Source organism: Aquila chrysaetos, chromosome 3 (genome assembly GCF_900496995.4).
Source record: "Aquila chrysaetos chrysaetos chromosome 3, bAquChr1.4, whole genome shotgun sequence".
NCBI classification, from domain to species: domain Eukaryota; kingdom Metazoa; phylum Chordata; class Aves; order Accipitriformes; family Accipitridae; genus Aquila; species Aquila chrysaetos.
In genome coordinates this window covers 6,926,016-6,952,745 of record NC_044006.1, presented here as the reverse complement: position 1 = coordinate 6,952,745, position 26,730 = coordinate 6,926,016, and the positions used below count along the sequence as shown (strand labels likewise).

At 46.4% G+C, this 26,730-nt stretch overlaps 1 protein-coding gene across 1 annotated transcript; it reads left to right on the top strand.

The window, feature by feature from the left end:
• Positions 1-535: 535 nt before the first annotated feature.
• On the top strand, positions 536-10,824 carry TFAP2C (transcription factor AP-2 gamma). Its single transcript, XM_030010352.2, has 7 exons — positions 536-787; positions 2,295-2,771; positions 3,118-3,169; positions 4,721-4,943; positions 5,592-5,710; positions 7,121-7,262; positions 9,127-10,824. The coding sequence occupies exons 1-7, from the start codon at positions 740-742 to the stop codon at positions 9,410-9,412; spliced, it is 1,347 nt and encodes a 448-aa protein (XP_029866212.1). The 5' UTR covers positions 536-739; the 3' UTR covers positions 9,413-10,824.
• Positions 10,825-26,730: the final 15,906 nt, after the last annotated feature.

Here is a 26,730-nt window from a genome sequence, read left to right as displayed (position 1 = left end):
TCAGTAATTCAAACTCTTGACAATTATGCAAATTGAGCTCAGGCTGGCGCTCGGACTTTCTCGCTTTTGCAACGAGGACTTTTCCCGAGTTTATTTCGCCCAGAAGCCGCCGGGACCCGCCGAGTGTGGGGGGCGCCGGCGCTTCGCCTACCCACGCGGGTTTTAGCAAAGTCCTCCCACGCCTGGGGCGGGGGGGGGGGGAGGAAACACCCGACACTGCTCCCCCCTCCCTCAAAAAAAAAAAATCCAACGCGTCGGGGGGCTTTTTGGGGCAGCCTCCTCGCAGTGTGGGTGCGGGGGCTGTCCACGCATGACCCCTTCCCTTCCCCGCGGGCCAGGACTGCCCTGAGAGCTCTGGGGGCGCTGAAGGGGAGGTGGGGGGGGTCCGGCTCCGTGCTGCCTCCCCAGCCCTCCGCGGGCGCGGAGCGCAGCGCGGAAGGAGTGGCTTGAGGCTGCGCGCTCCCTCCTGAGTGGCTGGCGGCCGCGGCTCCCAAGCCATCCCTGGGGAGGAGTTATGATAATCCTGTTGCCATTAAGGGCGTCTGGGCAGGGAAAAAAACCCGAGTGACCATTAGCGCGGAGGTTTAGTCCGTCATCTGCCTTCATGCCTGCCAACTGAGCTCCGTCCGGGGGGTAGCTCCTCTTCCCCAGCGCCGACGTGGATTTACCGCCCGTGGGGGGGGGGCTGAGCTCTCGTCTGTTTTCGGCACCCACACACCTGGTTTGGACGCTGGACGCCATGTTGTGGAAACTAGCTGATAATGTCAAGTACGAAGAGGACTGCGAGGTGAGAAACGCGGGGAGGGGGTCGGGAGTGGAGAAGGGGGGGGGGGGGGTCCGGCGTGGGGCAGCGCGGAGCTCCGCCGCCCCCCCGAGCCGCGCTGCCCTCCCTCCCTTCCCGCTCGCTTCCAGCCGGCGCCCGGCTCTCCTGCCTCCCCGCCGGGCGGGATTTGCCCCTTCCCGAAGGCCCGCGGTTTGCTTTTTTCTTTTTTTTTTTTTCCCTTCCTTTGGAGGTACGAATTTTAATTCCCTCCCTCCGAGTCTTTTGAACTCTTAAATAAAAGGGGCTGAAAGCCCCGGCTGGGAGAAACGACCTCGCATCCCGCGTTCCCCAGTCGAGCCGCCCCGTACGAGAGCGGGGTGTCCCCCCGCGGAGCGGGGCAGGACAAGCCGGGGCCGAAGGCCGAAGCGGGCAGCCCCCAGCCCGCCGGCGGAGCGCTGTGCCGAGTGCCCCAGCCTGTCGGACCGGTCCGGGCTGCGAGGCCCCGCTCCGGGTGGGAGCGAGCCGGGAGATGCGGAGGAGCCGGCCGGCAGGTAGCAGCTGCTGGGGGGGGGGGGGGGGGGTAAGCCGGGCAGTGCTGTGGCGGCCCTGCCTTCCCACGTCGCCCCCCTTCGCGGGAGCATCTCCCACACCCCCTCCGTGAGGTGCCCCCGGGTTTTGATCTCTTCGAAAGCGGCTGTGTCCCCCGTGTCGTCGTCCTTACCCCCCCCCCCCCCCCCCCCCCCGGCTCCACTGGTCGCGGTCCGCCTGCTTGGCTCCTACAGATTAGCTGCAGTCCCCGCTTCACGCTCCATTGGGACCCCATTCACCTCTTATTAACTAGCCCTGTTATTTTAATGACCGTGAAGCCAGAAGCTGCTAAATCCCTGGATCAGCTTCAATGTAGACATTTAAGCTTTGACTGCTGAGATTTGAAAGCGGGAGAGAAGCGGAGATGGGACCGCTGGGAGGGAGAAACGCCGTCCTTCCCCGCCGCGCCAGCAGCCGTCGGGCGAGAGCTGCGCGTCCCGTCCCGGGCGGCCCCCGGGAGGGTGGGGGGGGGGCCGGGGGCCTCCGGCCTGCTCTGTCCGGGCCCCTTCTCGCCAAGGGCAGCGGGTCCGCAGCCTCCGAGTCTCCTCCCCGGCCGGGGCAGCTCGGCGGAGATTGGGCTGCGTCGCCGATTTGAATTCTTCTTATTTTAATGATTCTCCGCACTGACTTGCACAAGCGTGAGGGTTAGTCTGTTGTAGTCGCGCTGAGGAGAGCGGCGAGAACCGGTTTGTAATCTCTTCCCTGGGAGTGGGGCTGACTTCTTAGAGGCGAAACGCCGTAAAAAGAGCAGACTCCCTGGGCAGGAGCCGGGCGGCTCCGCCGTCTCCTCTCCTCGCCTCGCCTCTCCTCTCGCCCGGTGCCAGCGAGTGCCGCCGCCCGGCGGGTCCCCCCCGAGCCTGGGCTGCCGCCGGTGCCCGAGGACCCCCCCCCCCCGCCACTAACGGCCGCCTGCCTTCTCCCCCCACCCCTCTGTTCTTTCCAGGACCGGCACGATGGGAGCAGCAACGGGAACCCGCGGCTCCCGCACCTCTCGGCGGTCAGCCAGCACCTGTACAGCCCGGCTCCGCCGCTCTCCCACTCGGGCGCCTCCGACTTTCAGCCCCCTTACTTCCCCCCCCCGTACCAGCCGCTGCCTTACTCCCAATCCAGCGACCCCTACTCCCACCTCGGGGACCCCTTCTCCATCAACCCGCTCCACCAGCCGCCGCCGCCGCCCCCCAGCCAGCAGCAGAGCGCTTGGCCCAACCGGCAGAGCCAGGACCCGGCCGGCCTCGCCCCCCACGGCCGCCCCGGCCTCGTCCCCCACCTCTCGGCCCTGGAGAGCGGCTCCGCCGGCGGCCGCAGGGAAACGTACCGACGCTCCGAGCTCCTCCTGCCCCACGGCCACGGGCTGGACGCCTCCGCGCTGGCCGATAACCTGGGCCTGCACGACATGGCCCACCAGATGGAGGAGGTGCAGGTAAGTGTCGTGTCCCTGTGTCCTCCCGTGTCCGTCCTCCCCCCCCCCCCCCCCCCGCGGACTCCCACCGTCGCCCCCCCCCCCCGGCCCGCCCCGCGCATCGTGGGAGGCGGGCGGGACAGGCAGAGATGCCCGAAGGCTCCGCTGCGAAGCCAGGCACCGTCCCCTCCTGCGCATCCCAGCTTCACTTGCCCCATCCCCGTCCTTGGAGGGAAACCCGCCTTTTTCCCCCCTTCTGCCCTTAAAATGGGGACGGGCGAGGAGGGGGTGGGTTTCCCAAAAGCCCCCGGCTCGTTCCCTCTCCCGCTTTTCAAGGTGCGAAACTTTCTCCCCTTTCTCTTTCCAGAATGTGGAAGATCAACACTTATTAATGCATGACCAGACAGTCATTAGAAAAGGTCAGTAAGGTGGCACTGCAGTTTACTTTCCCTTGTCAATAGTTAAAGTTTAATGACGCACCGGTGAATTGACGCCTTATTATCTTTTAAAGGACAGATCCTTTCGGATCGGCAGGGTAGAGGAGGTTTTCTTATACTCTCTCCGTCGCTGGATTTTTTCTAACGCCAGCCGAGGGAAGGTGGCGGTGGGGACAAACCCCCGGGGTGCCCCGGTCCGTGAGACCCCTCCGGGGGACACTGACTGTCCCTGCACGGACGAGTCCCTGCTCTTGTGTGTGGCTTTAATCGAAACCAGGACCTTGGACCGAATTTAATGCTGCCTTGGAATACGTGTGTGTAAAGCAACACGGGGCTTGTTTTTGTTTTTCGTTTGGTTGGTTTGGTTTTTGGGTTTTTTTGTTGTTGTTGTTGCTAGCACTCGAAGACAGTTTGGGTTTTTTCTTTTTTTCTTTTTTTTCCCCCCCTTCAACTTCTTTACGAGACTTGAGAAGGGAATGAGTTCGCTGGCATATAAGCCTGCTCGGCTTTACCTTAATCAAAATGGTTTTGTAGCTGAGGTTTTGAGGAAGGAGAAAGACGTATTGACTCAATTTACAGTCATTTAGGGCTTTTTTTTTTTTCTCCTGCTTTTGTTTTTAAACAAATTTGTGCTTAAAAAAAAAAAATCAGTGGAAGTTTTCTTCGAAGACTTCAAACAAATACCTAACTGAGGAAAAGCAGAAGTGTTTGTCAGAGCGCTGATTGCTGCGTTTAGCTCATGGGAGAATAATTTCGCTGTCAGATGCACCACTGAAAATCTTTCCCCCTCCGGGGAGCGGGGCCGACCCTGGCTCTTTAACCCTTTCCGGTCGGTGCTGTGAGCCAGCAGCACACCACTGGGGGTTAACTGGGTGGATTCGCAGGGGGACGGAAAAGCTGGATCTGAGGTTTGCTCCTTGCAAAGCCTTTGTTGTCCCTATTCACCTAAAGGCTGAAGCTGTTAACGAGCAATGTTTTACTTTCAGTTCTCTCCTGGGCTGAACCCCTTCTCTCTGTTGTACTGTCTGTTATGAATTTGTTGGGATTAAATTCCAAAGGCGGTTTCTTAAATCCGCGTGTGCGAGGTGGAAGATGAACCCCAGCAGGAGGTGGGAGGGAGGCTTTTCCCTGCCCCGGCTCGGAAAGAGGTTTTGGCAGTAGCTGAAGGATGCTAATTTGGAGTCTGTACTTGTATCGGGCTTTTTATAAGCATCGATTTGCTAACTTGCAGCACGCTGCTTCAGACATGTGTGTTCTGTGCGTTTTTAGAAAGTATTCTTAGTCGTGTTCGGCAGCTCCTTGAACCTTGCTGTGGCACAGTACAGCTGTTCAGGAATAGTTGTGGGGACCTTTAGGTCGCAGCCGAGCCCCGTGCTGCGGAGAGATGCTGGGCACGGGGGTCAGTGGTGTGAGCATTTAAGGCAAAACGAAATCCTGTCTCCTGGTGTTTTTTTGTAGGAAGGAAATTCACTTGCTGCTTCCTCTTTATTTTTCCTTTTTATAAAATACCTGCTTTCCCTCTTCCTCCCACAGGTCCCATTTCCTTAACGAAAAACAGTGCTCTGAGTCTCCCCTGCCAAAAGGATGGATTAATTGGAGTGGTCATAAACCCCAATGAAGTATTTTGTTCGGTTCCGGGGAGACTTTCCCTCCTGAGCTCCACGTCAAAATACAAAGTGACAGTAGCAGAGGTGCAGAGACGGCTCTCGCCCCCCGAGTGTCTCAATGCCTCTTTGCTAGGAGGAGTACTCAGAAGGTAGGCTGCAACTCCCCTTACAACCATCCCCGTCGTGTCTGTTGTTTGTAAGTTTTCTTGTGCTTGTGTGTGAGCAGCCAGATCACCATAACGAGGAGCTAAGAAAGCCTTTTAGCAAATTTCTGATTTTTAAGTAGCTCAACAACACTGAATCCTAATAGGCTTTGGAAATAAAACTTCTTTGCACTTCTACTACTTCTCGAGAAGTACTATTAACGGCTCTGACAGCAATTCTCATTCTCTGTTTAAAGTTGGATTTTTGTCTCAAAAACGGCTCCTGGAGCTTTGTTATTAAACTGTTTCCCCATGGAATACTTTTTGGATTAAATCGTGTGGTCTTGATTAATCGTTACAAGGACACTTTATATGTCCTTTTTTTGCGTGCACTTAATTTGGCTTGTGATCATTCTACAACTGTTGGTTTCAATGGTGCAGTCTGAAACATTTTGATTTTGACCTCTGCTGTGTTTCATCCTGGCTGGTTTGTAGTAGAGCATTTAAAAAGTAGGTCACTTGAAAGGAGCCTGTTTTTTATCTTCCCCCCCCCAGTAGAACCCTACTGAATGTCAGTAACTGGAATTTCTCATCTTTAAAAAGAAGTGTTCCCTGAAGATAAATAAGGCCATTTTTTTCCCTCTTTAATTACAGAGCCAAATCTAAAAATGGTGGCAGATCATTAAGGGAAAAACTGGATAAAATTGGCTTGAATCTTCCCGCTGGTAGAAGGAAAGCTGCAAATGTGACACTATTGACATCTTTGGTAGAAGGTCAGTCTTGAATGTGTCTTAAAAATAAACTTTTTTTTCCCCTTGTGTACAGCTTTTATCCTCTAGGCAAAGCCTGGAAAGGCTAGAAAGTCAAAGAACATAATAGGGAGTTTTTTGTTTATTTTAAAGTCAGCATGATGGGGACATGGCAGCGACTAACAGCTGTGTTGCCTTTGAGGGGCTCCTCTCCCCTTCTTCTCCCTTTGCTAAGCCCTTGGCCTCCGAGCCCTACCCGCACAAACCCAGCTACTACTCCTCTTCCTCACGGCTGCGTCGCAGGGATGCTGTAACTCCTACACGCCAGGATGTTCAAAATGCATGTTCGTCCACGCTGTGTTTCTTGAGGGGGGCGAGTCGTTTCGGGTTTTCTAGGGGTGTGTGCAGGGACAGGCAGGGAAGGGAAGAGGGGTGAAACTCATCATGTTAGTGGTTTTGGTTCCTTGTTGGGAAATTTTAAAAAGTCTGGGGCAGCTGACTCCAATGCCTGGCCCTACCTCAGCGGTGTCCTCAGAAGCTTTTCTAATAAACAAGCATATAAAGTGAGATTTATAGCTTTTGACTTCCTGATAGGAAACTGGAGCCCCTTTAATCTGTAACATGTTATGTGGACCCTCTATCAGTTAAGCTGACTTGAAGGGTGTATATATATATGTATGTGTGTGGTTATGTTTTGTGTTTCTGTTTAAAGCAGCTCCTGGTAGTGGTACAATTTAATAGGTGTAGAAGCAGCAATTGAAAAGTGAAAAATGGTCTAACAATACCTTACTATTTCACTTCTACATCAGCTCAAATAATACAGCAACTTGCATTTAAAACCTTTCTTTGGAAGCTGGGTTTAAAAGAGCTTATGCATGTGCATGTATACACATGTACATTGCAAGTAACACACCGATCATGCCAATCAATTTTTTTTAAGCCTGATCAGATTGCCTTAATGAAAAAAAAAGTGGCCTAGTTGTACACCTTGCAATTTTATTTTCTATATGTAAATGCTTATTAGAAAGTATTAGAAAATACACTAAACTGATAAACCCTTTATTATATAAGTGGAATTTAGTTGCCAGGTTTTTTAAATATCCATGGACAATTTGATCTAGACTGAATTCTAGTCTTTGCTGCACAGTTAATCTGGGTAGAGGTGGGAGTTTTTCTTACTAGTACAAGCGCAAGAGAATTATTTTTTGTAGCAGTCACCATGTAGGTCTTTTTTTCTTGATGCAAACTTACAAAGAAACACTGATCTATTAATTAGAAAATGGTAATGAGTGGTATAGTGGTAACATAGCAGTGTCCCTTTCTAAAACAGAAATACACTTCAAAAATTCGTGGCACTTTCCTTAATTTCCCCGATCTCCTTATAATAAATAGATGTTGCTATATTTAATAAGCATTCCCTTTTACCCATGCCAGGTGAAGCTGTACATCTTGCTCGTGACTTTGGTTATGTATGTGAGACAGAGTTTCCTTCCAAAGCAGTGGCCGAATATTTAACTAGACCACACATGGGCCGCAATGAAATGGCAAACAGGAAGAATATGCTTCTTGCTGCAAAGTAAGTTTTGGGCTTGTTTTTTTTTTTTTCTTCTTCTCTTTTTTTAAAGATGCTTTTGTGTGACCATGAGTATCTGTGACTGTGGGCAGTTTGGTACGTCTTCATGTGTAATTTTAATACAGGAGAAGCAGCTTTTTTTTTTTAATTTGGTTTTGGTTTGATTTCAACTACGGCAGCAGTTATTTTAGTCTGAACCAATAATAATAACCCTGTACGATAACTCTAAAGCAGTTTGGACCAGTTCTGTTCTTTTTCTTTTGATGGTAGTAAAAACTTCAGGAAAAAGTCCTATACGGGGATGGCTATATCTCTAAGAAAAAGATGTCCCTAGGTCTGACAGGGTTGAGGACCTGGAGGGCAGGTGTGCCCTGGGAATATGAACCAGTGTCGGGACTGGGAGCGGGAGATGGTTCACCCACCTCTTGTGTATGTGCAGCCCGGAGGGGCATCTCCGAGGAGAGTTACTGGTGGGCATGCTGAGTGCAAGGGAAGCTCCTCTGCCATGTCCTCGTAACTGCTCTTGGCAATAGCAGTCCACAGGTTTCCCCCATGGGACACAAGCAGTCAAGAACCGTGGGTAGTCCCTTTTCACTATTACAGCTGAAGATTTTTATAGTTCAGTGAAAGCCAGCCTTTGGTAGATGTGAAAAGTCCCTGTACTTAACTAAATTCCTCTTGCAAAGCTTGCTGAACAGGGGGAGGAAGGGTAAAGCAGAAGCTTTGTAACGGCTCTTCTGCAGACACTTGTACCTGTAAAATAAACCACACACTGAACAGGTCTCTGGTAGGGAATACCTGTGTGAAGTTACGCTTATCTTAAACCGGTGGCTGGAGTGCTCGCTGTCCCCTTCCCCCCCAGCCTTCCCAGGCTGAGGTTTAACAAAGCCTTCATTTCATGATCCGTTCTGGTCCGAGATGTTTTCTGGTCTGGGGTTGGTGCAATTCCTTGCTTTTGAAGGCAGCCTCGCTCTGCAGAGGAGCAGAGAAAAGCCTGCTTAAACTGCTGAGAAGAGGTGCCCCGACTGTGGGCTCAGATCAGGCACGCAAAACACACTCCTCCTGTTGCTGAATTAATACATCTTTCCCTGAAAGAGAGACCTTCTTTTACAAATATATCTCTTGGAAATATAGTCTCTCTCTCTTTCCTATAGCTTGAACGTTATGCTTTTTACTGAGCACTACCCCTTCCGCTCTTCAGTATTATCATAATTGGTATTGTTATTAGCACTAGTAACAATCATCTTTTGGAAGGTATTTGTGATTGAGAAATTCTGATAAAGCGATGATTCTGTTAAGATTGCTCAGCTCCTGTGAAATCCCATCAAGGGGACAGATTTACAAGCAGCAAACAACATATGCTTGAGCTTTATTAACCATTCATGTTTTGCCAGGCATATGTGTTAGTGTTTGCAGGATCAGGGCCTAGGTCTCTATTAAAGAGGGCATATACATATACTATGAGCAACTAAACTGAATCTCCTCTTCAGCTGGTTTAGTCTTTCTAAATCTAAATCTGCAGCTGTGGCAGTTCTCATAGAAACTAGCCCTAAATTCCCACTCCCCCCTTAAAATCTAGGGCAAATGATGCAGAGCCAGCCAGACACCAGAGGTGGAGAGATTATTTTGCAGAGTGTGGATGTGTTTTTGTGACATAGATATAACAGAAGGTTTATCTATTGGTGCTAATAAATTGGCTTTAATTTTAGACGCTGCTGCTGCTGGAGTAATGAATTTCTGAGAACTCCCAACTCCCACATGACTGCCAAGTACTCGATACAGGCTTTCTCTGTTATTTTTATTTATTTATTTGCTTTTGCATAAATTCCCACCGTGGTGTAAAGTGTGATCGCTTTGTGTCTTGCAGGCAGATTTGTAAGGAATTCACAGACCTCCTCACTCAGGACAGAACTCCTCTTGGAAACACGAGACCTAGTCCCATCTTGGACCCTGGCATCCAGGGCTGTTTGACTCATTTTAGCCTGATCACACATGGCTTTGGGAGTGCCGCCATCTGCGCTGCCATGACGTCCGTCCAGAACTACCTAAATGAAGCATTAAAAATAGCAGACAAAACATACATGAACGCTGGCGACCAGAGCCCTGCAGAAACCAACAAAACCATTGATAAAATGGATAAGCACAGGAAGTAAAAGGAGAGAAACCAGACTTTAAACCTTTAAACTCTTCCTCCTAAACACAGACTGGGATCTTCTTGCCGGGGGGAACATAGAGATTTGGGTTCGTTTGGTTTTTTTTTGTTGTTGTTGTTTTTTTTTTTTTTTTTTTTTTTTTTAAGAAAGGAGGGGAAAAAAAGGAAAAAAAAAAAATCCTCTTATTCAGGATCTTCACTCCCCCTGGATCCATGAGACAAGTCTTTCTAAAAGCTGCAGTATCCCTTATCTGTGGAAGCAATTACCAGAAGATAAGTACAAGTGTATTGAAATCCTTTGCTGTAAAAGTGGTGCTATAAAGGGGTTTTGATGGAGATATACAAAGATATATTTAGATTTCTTTTCCATATCTAAGTATCTAGTGGTGACCAGCTTCATGTATAGTTTTTAAGATACAGATTTTAGGTGGAAGCCTATTTGTTATCTGATACAATTTCAGGGTTTTATTCTCTCTAAATGCAACAGTAACAATAAAGCAGTATTAAACAATGGCATATAGATTTATGTACATTAAAATTTTTTATAAACACCTGAAAATAGTAAGATTATTCTGTGGGTTGTTTTTTTGGTTTTATTTTGGTTTTTTCTTTATTTTCAGATTACCATAGGAGAGTACTAAAATCCTGCTAGACTTAAAAGTTATCTGATAGCATCTGACATGCTTATTTTTATGGAAATATTCAGTCTTTTAAAAACTGCAGTAATGTTGGCTGCAGTGAATATTATCTTGATATTTTTTTAACAAGGAGTAGTTCAAAATGAAAATGCTTTTAGAAAATTCACTTTCTGTGTCTAAGGATATTGCAGCTTTATTCACATATTTATATTGTCTTGTTTTTAAATTGGGGGGTAAACTTGAAAGAATAGGCACATAACTTTTTTTTTTTTTTTTTTTTTTTTTTTGCCTACTAAGGCCAAAAAAATATTTCCAGGGAGGCTTTATGTGTATTAAGGGAAGCAGTGTGTTGAATGTAAATATTTATTTATGTGTAATTTAATCGGATTTGTAAATAATGGTGAACTTTTTAATACTTTTTTTTTATAAATGGGTTTCAAATTTTAATTTTGGTAAGTATTTCAAAGGTAATGGGTAAGCTAAACATATCTTTAGGTTTATGCACAGGTATGTTATACAGGGTATTTAAGACTTGGTTTTTTTAAATATCTCAATTCTTGCCACTGAAGATTAAATCTAATCTGAGGTGTATGTTCACAAAGCAATAATTTTGTGCATCATCCACCTGATAACTGACTAGACATGCAAAACGAGTGTGTGAGTTAGTGTGTATGTGAATAATGGAGGTTCTGAACTATCTTTACATATTTGTAAATGTTCCCAATATAATTCTGATGTATATGATAACCATATAATAAAAGTATTCTGGATAGAAGCATGGAATGTTTTGTTAACTGAAAACAGTTTTGTTTTCTTTCTATACTTCGGGAATGTGGGGCGAGTAGCACTAGAGGACATTATGTATTGAGTCATAATTGCAGCACTTTGTTCGGATTAACAGAACAGAAATATGAAGCTGTTTGCCAGTAAAACTAATGGTTTCAATTAAACACATTATGTATCTCCAAGAATCTCTTTTTTTCTTCCTAAGATGTCATTATCATGCTAGCTGCCTATTTAAATAGGGAGCTTAAACACAAATTGCAAGGCTTGCTCTAAATAAAAATCAATCCTACCAGCTTTGTCTTCAGGTTAATCTGACTTCATTAGTATAATCTGTCTCTAATGACAAATATTTGCAAAATTCTGGCATGTGAAATTTGATAGGTCTCCCATCTGGTTTCAGCCCAGTTTTACTGATTTGAGGAAGTTGGTAGCATTTTGCAGAAAGTCCCCAAAGTATTCTGCGCAGCAGTAGTGAGGCAGGATCTGAGGCTTTCCAGTGGCATTCAGTGTCTCGGATGCAAAATAGCCAAACAAACCTTCCCGGAGAGAAATTTTTTTTTTTTCGGGTGCTGTCTGAAAAAGGAACAATGTGAACCTGGGCTTTAGTGTGTCCTTGGCGTTTCAACACCTGATCAATCCATGGGGCACGTGGCTAGGGCAAACATTACGAATGGTGATGCTGGACATAACTGTGAGTAAGAATTTGGTTCACATCATGGCAGTGTGTTTCTTTCACAGATGTGGAGAAGAGGCAATATGTACAATTTTTTAATACTTTGTTTATAAATTCTTTTTATGTTCTCATTATTTTTCCTCTAAAGGGTAAAGGCAAACTACTGAAGATGTGCAGGGAGAAGAAAGGAAAGGGAAGCTCAAAGAAATGAATGAATGTATCAGTGGTGAGCTGAGAGAAAGCTGGTTTTTGAGTTGCAGTCCAATCCCCTTCTGTCCTAAAGAGGTGTGAAATTCCAGTCTTTGCATTTTTAGACTCGTAGCATTTGAGAAATAAGCATTTTGGACCATCTGTAGACACATGCATAGCCAGGACATGTGGCGTCTAACAGAACTTTTAAAATACATAAACCATATACCATTCCAATAATGTATTTTTACTGATTATATATACACATAGAAATATGCTAGGTATGGTAAGAGCTTGTTTAGAGAATAGGATGCTAGAGTTCTGGGTTTTTCTTCTGTTTCTGCTGCTGGACTGCTTATACAGCATATATAGTAAGATATTTTAGCTACCAGACAATGGAATCTTGCTTTTTATTAATGCACAAAACCAGGCTCTGAAATAATTGCCCCTTGGGATAGGAAATAAGGATGTTTCCATTTATTCCTGCATGCACTCAAGTAAAGCCAGTCAATTGTCTAATGTACTGACTCGGGTTCTATTTATATGTTTGGAACATTAGAAATGTTGAGTTTCCATTACCTTAATGCTTTTCCTCTACTGCATGTTTTAGATGGCACATTATTTTGAGGCTCAACTACCTTATAAGCTGTGCCAGTAATATGAAACGAGAACAACGTCTTCTGCTCCATTCACTGAAGAGAACAGTTAAACTCTGACCTGAACTTGTCTGTCATCCAAAATCGTTAATCTTAAGGAAAATGTAATAGGTTAGTAACTTCTTGGGAAATACAAAAAGCACAGAGTTATCTGAACACGCAGGAAGGTATTTACTTTTTCCTGATCCTCAATATTTCATGCTTTTTACTGCTTTTACATAGGCTATTCCCTGGGCTGGCTAAAAGAAAAAGAAGTTCTAATTAAGACTGTTCTGAAGTTCTACTTCTTGTTTCCTTTGAAAATGGAATATTCAAGTGACTCTGTCCAGTCTTGTCCCTCACCATTCTCCCAGAAAAATAATGGTTTGGACCTTTATATAAGGGAAAATGACTTTAAACTACTAGGATTTAAAAGTAACAATTCTGAAGTTGAAACGGACCATTTTAAGTATTGCCTTTCTGCAAAAATGTTATTTGATAGATACCCACAAAACGGTTGAATTCATGTCGCTCAGTATGAAAACAGCTTGTGGAAAAAGAAAATGCTTCAACCATCTCTCGCTTGACCATCAGCAGCAGCTGGGCATCGGGGGATGTTGGGGTCTTCCCAGGCAGTGCTCCTTCCTTCCACCTGCGGCAGCTCAGGGCATGACTTTTGCAACCCTATCACCTGACAGGCAGCCTGGTTGTTACAGATTATTAATTGCAAACCTGATGATTATTCAAGACCCCGGCTCATGAAATCATCTGACTTCATGGCAGCGGTGCTTTCAGTTGAATTTTTTTTTTTTCTAGCGTTCACAGCTTCAGGGAGAAATAATGATGCAAAACTAGTAATATACAAGAAAACAAGGAAAAAGAATGAACTTCTGTCTTAATTAAGAATTGATTTAGTAACTGATTTCAGTTAACTTCATTTTTGACTCCCAGTTTTTGCTTTAACCTTCACTTGTTTCACTGTTCCTTACTAATGGTTCATCTCACCCTGTCTCTTGGCTACAGCCCTACTGCTGTCTTTTCCTCTGCTCCCTCAGATTTTTGCAATATGAATAAACCCAGCAATGCATCTTGAAATGGGTCTAACTTGCTGTGATAGCCTGCTGTGCTTATTTATTGTAGCCCTTTCTTCTCTATTTTTTCTCACATGTGATGTTTACATACATCCTTGTAGTTGTTTTGGCCTAATGGTGTGCAGCCTCAGTCCTGGCAGTGGGCTTCGGCTGCCTTCTGGGGCAAGTTCTGCAATGAGCTTCATTTTTGAAAAGTTTTTATAAAGTTTATTTTATTTTTTTTAAAGAAAAAAAAATAGGGTGCTGTTAAGATTTTGTCCCAGAACTGTTACTTCACTAAAAGAACGTTATGAGGGTAGGGATAAAGATGCTTCCCTCTCCAAAGTACGTCATGTTTCTGTTCATTGATATTTGCAGGTTTTTGTATGGGGACCCTGGAGCCAGTTTTGCCAAGCGCTCTGGGGTCCCATTGGGATTGTGATCCAAGGCTTGGTGGTGAGCCACAGGAAATACATATAGAACCATGCAAATGAGAATTTGTTCCTAAACCCTGGCCGCAGCCAGATACGCCGTGTCTTTGCGAAATCTGTGCATTATTCAAACCAGTTGTGGTCTGTCATAACACTTCTGTGGTGCCTGGCTATTGCTGCTGCCTATTGCCTAACGTCACGTTATCCACGTAGCTGGATGGATGACCATCTCTGTAGAAATTGCACGGGACCTACACTGGAACCAGATTTTTAACAAATTGTTACATCCTGTTCTGGATCATTTGCTGCCTTCTCCCTCTTTCACTTTCACTTTCATAGGGTTATATAAATAAGCTTTCTCCCAGTTTCAGATGCCATTTTTGCATTCACTGAATGGTCTTGCATGTCTTGCGAGGATGTTCCAGCTCGTTTCCATGGGCCACTGTTGTGTAAGGGCTGGCCACAAATATTCCATTTTTCCTCTCTTTTGGCTAACAGCCCTTATTAACCGGTTCTCATGAAGGCCCCGCGCACAGGCTACTACTATTCCATGACATGTTTCCTGAATATTCCATTTGATTTATGGTTTTGCCCATAATTTCAAATTAAAACCATGTAGTCATGCTACCATGTGCTCTCTCTGCCGTGAAACTCAAACACTTGTTTATTAATACAGCAGCAAGTTCAGAGATCTACAATGAACACAATAACAGAAGTCATGTTTTACGTGAGCTTTAGAGCTTATATTTCCAGGTCAATTGGCATAAAACTAAGGGAAAAGTAGCAGTTTAAACTAAGAGGATCTGAAAGGTAGTGTCCTTCAGCTGATCACTGCAATAAAAAAATGATTTCTGCTTAATTGAAAGGTTCTTCAGTAACAACAGAAAGTGGTCTAAAATGATGCCGGCTCCCTTGTTATAGACAGGGATGCTAAAGCAGAGAGAAGGGAAAGAGTTTGATTGCAGCCCTCTGGCAGGATGGTGCCTATCTGGGAGCAGAAACCACTTCTGCCAGGTCCTCATCCTGTCCTTTCTCCTTTGCATCACATCAACTCCATAGAGAAAGGAAAACAACCCACCCAAACCACATGAACGGTGCGGATTTGGAGGTATATTGAGTGCAACGCAGTATTTTGCCTTTGTAAGGTAGTAAGATGCCTTTTACGTTGTGTCAGGCTGTTGCACCTCTGCTTGTTGCTGGAAGACCGCAGACCTGAAAAAGCCACAAGGGGCAAAGGAAAAGACCTGCAGCCATGAACCCTGGTGCCGGGGCTGCAGGTGTGGGGGGTCGTCCTCCGCCGAGCCTGCTGGAGGACGGAGGGGCAAAGGCAGAGCGCAGCCCGTGCCTTGGTGCAGTCTGGCGGCTGGATGATGCTGGAGCTGAGCTGGGTGCTGGACTGTGAGCTGGAGCAGCTGGGATTGAGGCACAGGTGTTTTTGGCTGTGCAAGAGAAACAGTAATTAACCTCCAGCAGAGGGGTAGGGCAGGTACCTGGGACCAGTAATTTTCTCCAGCTCTTGCAGCAAAATTTACCTGAGCTCATTTGTCAAGCTTTGAATCCTTAAATCTATAACTCTAATTAATTAAGAATCTCTAATTACCCCAAAACGGTGCTCTATATTTAAGGCTAAAATAAGGTGTGGTGAAATCCAGAGAAAACATGAGAGGAGCTGGAGGATGTTCAGAGCCGGAGATGCCAGGAAACAGCGCGTTTTCAGAGATCAAGGTGCACGTAGGTGCAAAGAAAAGCCAGATGGCTCAACGTGTCAGTGAAACCTAGGGCAGGCCCTGAACTGCCAGAAGCCACTGTCCAGTATTTGGACATCTATCCCTGTGCGTCCTAAGAAAGCAAGGCCCACCAAACCTCTCAGCAGGGGATTCTCACATTGGAGGCCCAACGCCAAGTAACCTTTGGCTTTTAAGCCCAAATCTGGGTATTTTCTATACCAGAAGCACATCGGACGAGGCTCTGGTTCTTTACAACCTTGAACAAGAAACCCCAGTGGGGATAGTATCAAAAACATCATTGCAGATGGGTTCTGGCCCTGCCCTTGTAAGAGGAAAAAGCCCTTTCACAGTGGAAGTCTTGTTATATTAAGTTAAAAATTTATAGCTTTTAACTAGGCTGTAACCAGCTAATGTGACTCAGGCAAAGATGTAACGTGGACAGAGGCATTACTTAGAGCTACCATTTTTGCTTTACTGGGGAGGTTCCTGTCTTCCAGACCTCGCGCACAAGTTCCTAGAAGCCCAGGCTAAAGCACATTTAGGAATTAGGCTATGAGGTCATCTGATTAAGTGAGGGGGATCAGCTGGGTTTTGGGCTGATTGACTTGAGCAGTGCAGCAGCCTTAAGCCTGAAACGCTCCTCTCTGAGCACCCTTTGGGCTGTAGCTCCTTCCCTGGGACTCGCCAGCACCATCGCTTCAGCAAAGGTAAGGCTTCTCCTCCCTCTGCTCTGGGGGTACAGTGCCTGCAGACAGGGTACATCTGCATGTGTATGAGGTCGTTGGGAAGACGTTAAAGGAGGAGAAAAATTATGCATGCTTCTAGGTAAACGGTAGGGTCTCCCCTTCAGAGCCTCAAGTACTGTTTTCTAGCTCTAATAGTAGGAAATCTTTGTATTGTCTGGCAAATAAACGCTTGTACTTAGTGGCTTTGTCTGGTGGAAGATAAAAGTTGATAAGATCCCGGTAAAGCTGTTGTGAGGCTCTCCTGTTAACTTCCCTGCAGAAAGCGTTTCCAGGGATTCACTCCAGGAAAACTGCTAGGCTGGGGAAGGATTCAGGGTGATCAGCGATCTTTGTTAACGTTTGAAGTAAAAAAGAGCTCTGCCTGGTATTCTTGAGGACTTGTGTGATTGTGGTGTTAAAAAGCAACATAAGCGTAGCTAAAATCAATCCTTTTTTTCGTGTTTGCTGGCAAGGTGTGGCATAGCGAATTGCATCAGAAAGGTAAAGATGAGAATGAGTCGTTGGGTGCTACCTGAACAGGTGAGAGAAACGTGTTAAATCAATGATGGGATTTCCTTTCCGTTCCCTCGTCTCACGTAGCTCAAGACACGAGAGTGGGGAAAAAAAAAAAAACCCCAAACCCACACAAAACAAGATCAGCTGTTTGGATCGCTTCGAGCAGCGCTTTGTCTGGGTGGGTCAGGACACGGCAAACGTTCTCCCTTTGAAAACCTCCAGGTTTTCACCTTGGAAACTCTTTGCCCTCCGAGCCGCGATGAGCAGGCGGCGAGGGACGCTCCGAAGCTTCGGCACGTCGGGGACTCGGGTTCTGCCTCGGCCACCGCGTGTCCCGCCGCGAGTGGGTCGTGCTCGGGTGTCCCCCCCCCCCCCCCCCAGCTCCGTGGGTGCTGACTCAGAGCCGGGGGGGGCACCTACCGAGTCACAGCCCGGCTCTCGGCAGCTCCTGGCTCGCTCCGGAGGTCTCGCAGCCAGCGCCGAGCAGGCCCCGGCCTGTTGGGGCTGGGAGATCTAAGGAGATCACAGCTGGGGCCAGGGGTGATATGGCCACAGGCCATCATCTTACATAAAACCCCCTAAATTTGCATAATGTGTTTTACAAGATTAAAACTGAGGAAACGTGTTTTTTTTTTTTTCCTTCCTTTTGCATAAAGGAGGAAAATAGGTGAAAGAGCTTTAGCGAAATGGGATATCGGAAACCGCTGGCTTCCAAAATGACAGTGTCAGTAACTGGGTTTGAAACGATTTCAAGGGTGACCGTCTAATCTGGAAATCTCTCATAGCGTACTTGGGGAAAACAACAACCCAGGGGTAGGATCAGAAACGGAAAGCGAATATCGGACTAGTGACGGGGAAACTCGTCCCTTTTGAAGGAGCTGTTTCTCTAAACCAGTTGGATGCCGCACGTAGGAGAAAACCCTCCTTCCGTGGCAGGGCTGTGGCATGGAGAGGATTGCCAAAGCTTGTCGAGTCACAAAACCGAGGCGTTCTTACATTGCTTAATTACAGTGGGTGACTTGGATGCTAATGCAGAGGTCAGTAAATGGCCTACGATCTCCAGAAATGCACCTTACTTGAAGACTTGGCCGGCGCTGGCTCGCTGGGAGTGAGTGGATTTTGTACAAAGGTCACTGCTGGTGACTTGTTCCTCAGCTGTGCGTGCCTCCTGCGCTGGGCTTACTGCTTCCCATAGGGGCTAATCCTGCACAAGTTCTTTAGTGGAAAAATATGTCGAGGTGAGGGGAGAAAAAATTCTAGGAAATTGCAAAGCTTGGATGTTGTCTCTGCTGCAACACATTAGGAAATGCTGGCTGGTGCTTGTGAAAGTCTGATAAATATCCCAGAGTGTAGCTATGGCCATGGACCTCATTAGCTACAGCTGCTGCCTCAAAAAAAAAAAAAAAAAAAAAAAAAAAAAGCAGGGAAATTTGCCACTTTGGGGAGGGCAGAAGGCAAAAAATGTCCCTGTTGGCTGGATGTAAACGTGGGCTTGGAAATTCAGTCCTCTGCTCCCCTAAAAGTGTGAAACTTGGGGGCACGTGGGGCTTCTGGGCTGTGGTAGGGCAGGTGCCCGGTTCCCCCTCTGGGAATAGGGTGGCCAGGCTGGGCAGCAGAGCTGGCTGGAAGTTATTTTCAGCTGTTGCTTAAGGAACTGGCTACAACTTTAATAGCTGATTTAACAACCAACCAAACTGCTTCCAGCACAGCCCTGTACTTGTAGGTGATGAAGAGACTTGAATTGAGAGGCAGTATTGGATTTCCTGAGAGGCTTTGTTTTAGCACGGTTTGGCTTACTAATCCCTTGCTCAACCCCTCCCTGCAGGACTCCCAAAGTTGTGGTCTTCAGCTTTTCCCCAGGACTTGGCAATGGTGTCCACAGTTATGCCCACGTACATGGGTGTATTCGTCGTTTGTGCAGAGGGAAAGGCTGTGGCAGCTGCTTGCTCTGGATGCAGGAGATGTAAATCCGTGTGGTGTTAGTGAGCTACGTCTGGACCATCTATGGTCAGATCAGGCACATATTTAGGGCCCCTAACTGCTATGAAATAAATAGCAGTGAAACACCTAAGCACTTCGCAGATCAGGAAGACACGTCTAAAAAGGCAAATAGCTGCTTGCCATAGGAGAGCTGAGAGGTGCAAATGGGCCTGCGCTGTGGTCCTGGGGTGAAAGTGCCACAGCCAGGAAATCTATACTGTCAGCAAGGCCGATATGAAGTGGTTGTACAAGGAACTGGACTTGTGTCGGGTGAAATATTTTAACTTTTAAAAATTGTTATTATGTCTCTTCTCCTTCCCCTTTCCATCTCTTATGAAATAAGCCTCGTAAAATTACTAGTTGGGGAGCGGGAAATCTCCTGCCTCTTACCAGGGTGCAAACTTAAAAACAGGAAAAAAAGAAATAAACAAACATGTTGAAAGAGAGGATTGCATGGAGGAGTAGCTCCATGTCTGTGCTAATATGGCTCATTTAACTTGCAACACTCTGTATCTCTACATGTTTTTCTGCTTCTTTCCTCCCATTCTTCCCTGAGCTTTAAATCCCTGCTTTTTAAAGTGTGTCCCTGCATAGATGCAGGATGGGCTGTGTGATTGTACTGCTGTTATCAGGATGACGCAAGAGAAGCTGACTTCACGTGGTTCCTATGTCCAGTTCCCCGGACTCTAAATATGGCCTGGATCGGTGTGTGTTTAGGAGCGTCAACACATGCTCCACTCAGAAAGGTGGAAATGGTTATTAAATGGTGTGCTGGAGCTGGGACGTTGTGGAACATCCTCTCTTGGGAGTTTAATGAGCCACATGACAATAACGAGTCAAGCAAACCAGTCTGTGCTGCTGGGTGTGAGAGCTGATTCCTGGAGCTAGTGATTTGATGTCTGGCTGCTGTAAATCTCTTTAGTTGACTCTTGTGTCCTGTACTTATTTCTGAGGCTTGAAAGTTGGTCATAAGCAGGCAACTTTGGGACCAGTGTCCCAAGTACTTCGTAGGCAACAAAAATTGTGGTTCTCAGCTTATCCAAAAGTGCGGTTTGAAGGAAAGAAGGTTCTCGTGTCTGAGGAAGAAACCTGAAAACTTATGAAGCCTCAACTGGGCAAATAATGGAAAGAACTAAACTTCTTTCTCTTCTTTTTTTTTTTTTTTTTTTTTGTTTGTTTTTGACCACTGTGAAAGGAGAGTGTTCCCTCTGGCATGTGTTAGCTGACCTTTACAATACGAGGGAAGGTGTCAACGTACATCCTTCTCAAAACGATGTACCTAAAAAACCCCGGAGGCCCAGGCTCTTTCCTCCATCGGGGTTAAAATCCAGACCCACCAGGCAGGTAGGAAATTGCATCCCTGGGGAGGGAAGAAGCTGAGGGTAAAATGCACAACTGCTCTTCCAGGCTGTGCCGACTGCAGCCTGGTCACAGCGGGGCTGTTGCAGGACCTGCCAAGGGGAGGCTTCCGCAGTGTTTTCCAGCACGAGGAGCATGTGAGCATTTATGGTGAGTCACTGCTGGGCTAAAATACTGCCTAGCGATGCCGCTGGGTTGAACCATTTTGTAAGCCTCTGTAGTATAGAGGTTATTCTTCCTGTTACTTCTCTTGGCAGCACTAACTTGTTGTGACAGTGATGTTGCTGGCTGCTGCTATTAATCCAGCCTTCTTGGAGATGCAAAAATCATGCTGTATCTGGGGCGAGATGCGCAGTCAGATTAATCCCTGCTCTGTAGTTAGCTCTTCTGAGTCATGTCAAAATACGATAGCCCTTGTGTGCGAGGGTTACCAACTGGGGAGGGATGTGACTGGGAGTCCCTTTTCCATCGCATTCCAGTGCCGGACCCCATCACCTTATTATACAAAAGCGTCACTTGTCTCAGTGCACCTCCGATTTTTCCATGCAGTCATGCATTTCTGATCCGTGCTTCAACTTCCTGCCTCGTCTCTGCAGCCCTTATCCAACCCTTAGCATCTCTGCACATTTACCAAAGCTCAGCTTCTCATCTTCAGAGACGTGTGCTGGGTAAAATGCTGGCTTTCTTGGGGTGCTTTGTGTTAAGGGGTAGAAAGAACCAGCCAGAAGCTCATGCCTTGTTCTTGCCCTCTCAGTAACGGTGGAAGTGGGGCACTGTGCTCTCTGAACCGTGCCACTCCACGCTCTGTCCTCGGCTGAATTTCATTCCCTGCCTTTGTTGGGAGAAAGTGGCCATATGTGCAGCAGGCAGGTGTCCTGCCTTCTCTCCTCGAAGCACCGGTGGAGTTTCTCATGTGCCACGACAGGGAGCTCATTAACAATGGCCCCGCGTGAGGTCTGGATGAGGGGTGCGGGCTGCCTCGCACAGATTGCTTCGCATATGATTATTTCCACACGCTCCCCATCAAAACAGCCGTTCTTTCCACATGAGCTCCTTTTCCAGCTCTCGGCACCAAGGGTGGTTGGGACGGGTGCGGGGATACTCTCCTGTTGCAAGTCTGCGCGGATGGACAGCCGTGTAGGTGCAGTCTGGCCCTCGCAGAGCAAAGAGCGGCGAGGAAGTTTTGACGGGTTTCGGCTATACTTACCCCTTTCCGTTTGAGAGATTCCCTCACTGGAGAGACCCAGGCTTCCTTTATGGCTTCTCAAAGTCTGTATTTCAGCTGCTGTACGGGGTGTCCGTGCCCAGGCGCTGGTGGTGGAGCTGCAGGGGCCTCTCTGAGGAGAGGTGAGGAGCTGCCCTGGGCTGGTTCCTCAACGGCCCCCCTGCAGCCACAGTTGAGCCTGTCAGTGATGCTGGGGGGGGGTGTCCCCGTGAAAACAGGTGTAAAAAAGGGCAAAATGCTACCCGGCAGCGAGGGGAAAAAGCGTGAGAAACAGCCCTGCCATCCCCGAGGAGGTGCTCAAGGTGCAGGAGCAGAGATCTCCTGTGGCCCATGGAGGACTTGGGCTGGAGCAGGGGAAAAGCGAGGGGGAAGGAGCTGCAGGGAGGAACCCCTGTTCCCCATGCCCTCCCTGCCGCTCAGGGTGGTGGGCGGGAGGTAGGGGAGCTGGCAATGGAGTGAGGTTGAGCCTGGGAAGAAGGGGGAATGAGGTGGTGGTTTAATTTTGCCTTTGTTTCTCATCATCCAAATCTCTGAATTGGCGATATGTTAAATTGGTTTTCCCCAGTCAAGTCTGTTTTGCTTGTGACAGTAACTGGTAAGGGATGTCCCTGGTTTTTATCTTGACCCATGAGCTGCTTAATTTTATTTCCTCTCCTGTTGAGGAGGGGGGTGAGAGAGCAGCTGGGTGGGTGGCTGGCTGCACTCCAAGGTCAACCCACCACACTTGCACAACGCTCTTTTCACCCCGCACTTATGTCATATCCTTGATTCTTTTTATCACAAACTTTCCTCCTGCCTCAGTTGTAAACCTGATCTGCACAGACCTCTAATTCAGCAGGAACTCACCAGATCGATTCCTCAGTCAGTCAGTGGGGAGTATCACAGCTGAAATGGGCCAGGTTTCAGGCTCTGGATTCCCTGGGCTATGAGGATTATAAAGGCTTGTTGTAATCTCCTACAGCCTAACTACAGATTTTCCTCAAAATTGGGAGCAAGGTACAGCAATAGCTAAAATTCTGTGCTTAAAAGTAATAATCTTAACCAGGACTTGTGTGGGTGCTTATGATGGCTCCACATGCAACTGCAAAAAACTGTGTGTGCAATGAATGCATGCTGCGCTCCCAGCTCTGCATGCACAGGTCTGAATACTTGGATTCATTCTTAAGATGTGCACAAAATTCCTTCCCCTTCGCTTGGTTTTACTGTAACTGACAAAGCTGCCTGACTCAAGCAGTTCTGAGAAGCATTTCAGAAATCTAATGCTTAAGATTTCACTGTGGATTTTTGGCTTCAAAGTGATTTTGTTATGTCCCCAGAGCCTGGTTAAATCCTTAGTTATAATGATTGCACACTGAAGGGTGCTGTTACATAGAAATGCTGTCCCATAATGGCTTCGTTGCTGTGGAAAATCCGATGTTATTTGGTCATTCGCTACGAGTTCCCTAAGCCATCAAGACATTTGCCTCAAGGCTACAAACACAAAGCTACAGGCAAAACCCTCTGGACATAATGAGTGGGCATTTATGCAGAACTAAAAACTGGAACAGCTGAGCAGTAGATCTATGAATAGCAAGCATGCCTCTAAGCACAAAAGACATCATTCTGGAATAAAGGGGTTTATAATGGTTCTGACATCTTGTATGTCAAGATCATGCTACGTTGTTGTAACTTTTTTTTTATGTTTGTTTGTTTGAACCACGTTCCTTAAGGAAGGTTTGAGTAATTAAAGGATGCAAAGGAAACCCTATAGCTTTGATAAGAACAAAAATTGGGCAACTGACACTTCTGGCAAGATCCATCATTTTGATCATGCTTGCTAGGGAACAAGCTTATTGCTCCTGTGCTGTTAGTATTCCCAGTTCCACCCTTCAGGATTTCTTGGGGGTTTCTCTTGTATCAGCAGCTCTAAAAGGTTGGAATCTAATATTAGCTGCGAAGTGTCTTCTGATGGAAACACGAAGGTTGGACTAACCATAAACTACAGGGTCAGGGAGTCAGGCAACACAAAGGAGGGTAATAAAATTCAGAGTGATTTGGATCAACAGGGAGCTGGAGGAGCTTAATGTTGAGAAATGTACTGCAGCGAGGTTGCAAGCCTTTGTGAATCATCTATAGGCACTTCTAACTACATGGCGAGAACAAGATGGAAAGGGATGTGCAGCTCTTACACCAGGAGCATAATGAAAACTCAGAGTAGAAATTAGAGCTGGGGTTAGAATATAGAAATAGCCTAGAGGAAAAATGACAGGGGAAAGGGAATGTGAGAAGACGCAAGGATGATAAATTCATGTCCTGTGTGTCTGCATCCACATGCATCTGATCAGTTTTTGAGACAGTATTGATTTCCAAGATGGTGTGGGGTGGGGATTTCTTTTGGCTTATTTTCCAGCCCTCGTGCCAACATGCTGTGGGACAGGGGGAGGGGCTGAGCAACCCTTTGTGACTGGGAAAATGTACAAGTTCAAACATGTTTTGCAATCCTCGCAAAGTAGTTTGGGCCTTGCAAAACCATTAGTTGTAGAGATGAGCAAAGCCCTAGTACTGTGAAGTTCCTACAGGGATATGTGGCAAAGGGATTAGGCACTAATCTCTGACCTGAGAAGATGTGATGAATGTCTACACTGCAGACTGTAATGCAGCACAGAGATACTCGAACTGGTTGTGACTGGCTTATTTGGCAGAATAACCTAGCTCTGCACTTTGGGGTATGGGAAGAAAATTTCCCTTCCACCAGCAGAGTAAGTTAACCCATGCAGAGATCAATGCTAGAGAGTCCAGAAAGCATCTTGGCAGAAAACTGTAGCCTACAATACAGCTGTGCGCCTCATTTCCTCATGTCCAAATGTCTTGCCACAAGCAAATTATTTCTCCTCTTGGCATGTGCCCTTCTTATCCTTGAAAACAAGGTACCATGCCTATTTTGCATGCTCATCCCGAAGAGAGGTAGACTGAACTGCAAGATGGTCAGATATGGAAGGATGTTACTTAGGTTGCTTAGAAAGGCAAAGGGATTAATTTCATTATCCCTCCATCTTCTTCCTCACAGCTATTAGTGTCAGCTTTTCCTGCCTGGGAACAGACTCCTGAGGCCCTGTTGGGAGAATGACAGTTCTGCCCTACTGGTAAGTGATGGCTCTGTAGCCACTCTTGAGAGACTAATTGATAGAGCAGCATGGAAGAACAGAGATGGAACTGTTCCCTTCATAAAATGTTAAGTTAAACCCAAGGATTTCTACTTGGTCAGAATGGTATTGGCTGCAGTTGTATGAAGGCAAGACTCTGTTGGAAATGTGTCCCTTGTGCATTGCAGTGAATGATCCTGCCACACCAAGTATGGCAGTCTGGTCACGGAGTCAGATTTTGTTTTGGGGTGTGTGTGCCAATTGCATTTTGGGCAAAGGTTTTAATTTTTTCCCTGGAAAGCATCTTCTACTGTTGCATATTTTAGTAGCATCTCTCTCTCTGTCTCTCTGCATGTGAGTGTTTGGCAGAGAAGAGGTGATTTGGAAAAGAGGGATCTTGGTCGATGGGAGACTGAAATCTACTTCAGTTATTTGGATGTTCAGTCGTTTGTTTGGCTAGAGATGTGTGGTTTTGGCTGTTAAACATATATCCAGTTATAAAGTGAAAATGGAGCATTAAAGTCCTTGTCTTTTTGTGTACCAGCAAGTGAATGCTAAAACACGAGATGCATAGTGATAGCAAAGCTAGAAGGACTGAGACTTTTGCATACTGGACATCCTTCTTCCCCCACCATCGGTCTCCTAGCACACAGAAGAGAGACAGAGAAGCTGGTAGTCACCTCCTGCTGTGGGTGTATGTTGCCCATCGCTAGAGGCCCCTCAAAAGCAACTGAAGGAAATGTATGAGCAAGAGTCAATCTCTTCAGGTTTGTGAACAGAGAAGACAGACTGTAGTCTGGTCTCTGATCCCACGTCTACGCCAGGTTTCTCTTGACTTCCTGCGACCCGACTCTGATTTTACCCCTTCAAGCTGGTTTACGTGTAAGTGCCCCTAGAAGCTGCTATCTCCATTGCTTGGAAGGGTACAAGAGTTACTCCTTTCTCATGTAATGAAACCCTTCCAAGTAGTCAAAGAATTCTCCTATTCACAAAACATCTCCCTTATCAACTCTCTTGTGTACAAACTGCATAATAACAGTGTAGCTTGAACAGCACTGCAAGCTTATTTGCTTTGTGATTGTGGTCGGATCATTGCATTTCAGTGTTTACCGATGAAAGGAAATTACTAACAAGACACTGGTATTTACATTAATTGTGGCTTTGGGGAGATAGTCCAAGGAAAATTATGTTAAAGCCAGTTATTATGTGTCTCCCTAACAATTAGAATGAAACCCAAAGTTTATAAAACAAAAGCTGATCTCAAACAGATTTTAGCTGCTACTTGGTATTTTCCCTTTCTGGAGGTTGTAGGGGGAAAAAAGGGGTTTTCCCTTTATTTTTTTCTTTTCTTCTTCTTCCCCCTTTCTTTCATCCATCTTCTAAAAACAGTAAAAAGAACGTGGCTTGAAAGATAGCATGTACGCTACTGCAAAAGAAACGCCATATTTATACTGAGCAGGATCTTGATTTCCAAGGAGACCTAGTGGAGTGGGTCAGTTTTCACATGATACATATTAACTAAATGGCAGGGTTTCTTCAGCTCAAGCCATTGATTTTCATTGTTTTGTTTCACCTCAATGCAGTCCTGTGCAGCTCTGTAGGTTAAACAGAGGTTTCGCTCCAAAATCTTCAGTGTCCTCCAAGCAACTTTCATATATGTCCCACCAGATAGTCTTGTGAGTGTCCTAAGACCATACTTCAGTTTGAACTATTTCTGGACACTAATTCAATGCTTTTTATAGTGTTAGATGTATGATGAAAAGCAATTTAAGGCTTCTTAGGATGACTCACTTGCCAGCATAGTAGATCCAAGAAACAAACACAGATGTGAGATTTAAATTCTCCTTTGGCATTGAACTCTGCCAGGCCTCTTCATGCTATAAACCGCAAACTATGCCCAATGGAGACTAGCAACACTATTCTTTTTTTAGCTTCAAGTAATCAGGTAGCTTCTGACTTCACAGGAGAGCAGGGATTCATACACCTTGTTCTTTCACTAGATGTCGGTGCTGTTTGTACATCTCCACTAATGGTGGGATTTGTCTCCTCAAACTCTAGATGTCCAACCTGAGCTTCTTGTGGAGGCTCCATTCATAGTGAAGAAATACAGGCACTTCTGAAGTCTGATTCATTTGACTTGCTGTCAATGTCTATTTTGGGGACATGCTTAACGTAAGGTGAAATTAAGTCCTTCCTCAAAGATCCTTCTGTAAGAAGGGGGATTTTGGATGCTGTGAGGAGGC

What these genes read in the sequence shown, in the direction of transcription:
- TFAP2C (XM_030010352.2), top strand. Translation starts at nt 740, where the DNA reads ATGTTGTGGAAACTAGCTGATAATGTCAAGTACGAAGAGGACTGCGAG. An exon ending in ACCAGATGGAGGAGGTGCAG is followed by an intron (nt 2,772 to 3,117) that starts GTAAGTGTCGTG and finishes TTCTCTTTCCAG; the next exon opens with AATGTGGAAGATCAACACTT. An exon ending in ATTGACATCTTTGGTAGAAG is followed by an intron (nt 5,711 to 7,120) that starts GTCAGTCTTGAA and finishes TACCCATGCCAG; the next exon opens with GTGAAGCTGTACATCTTGCT.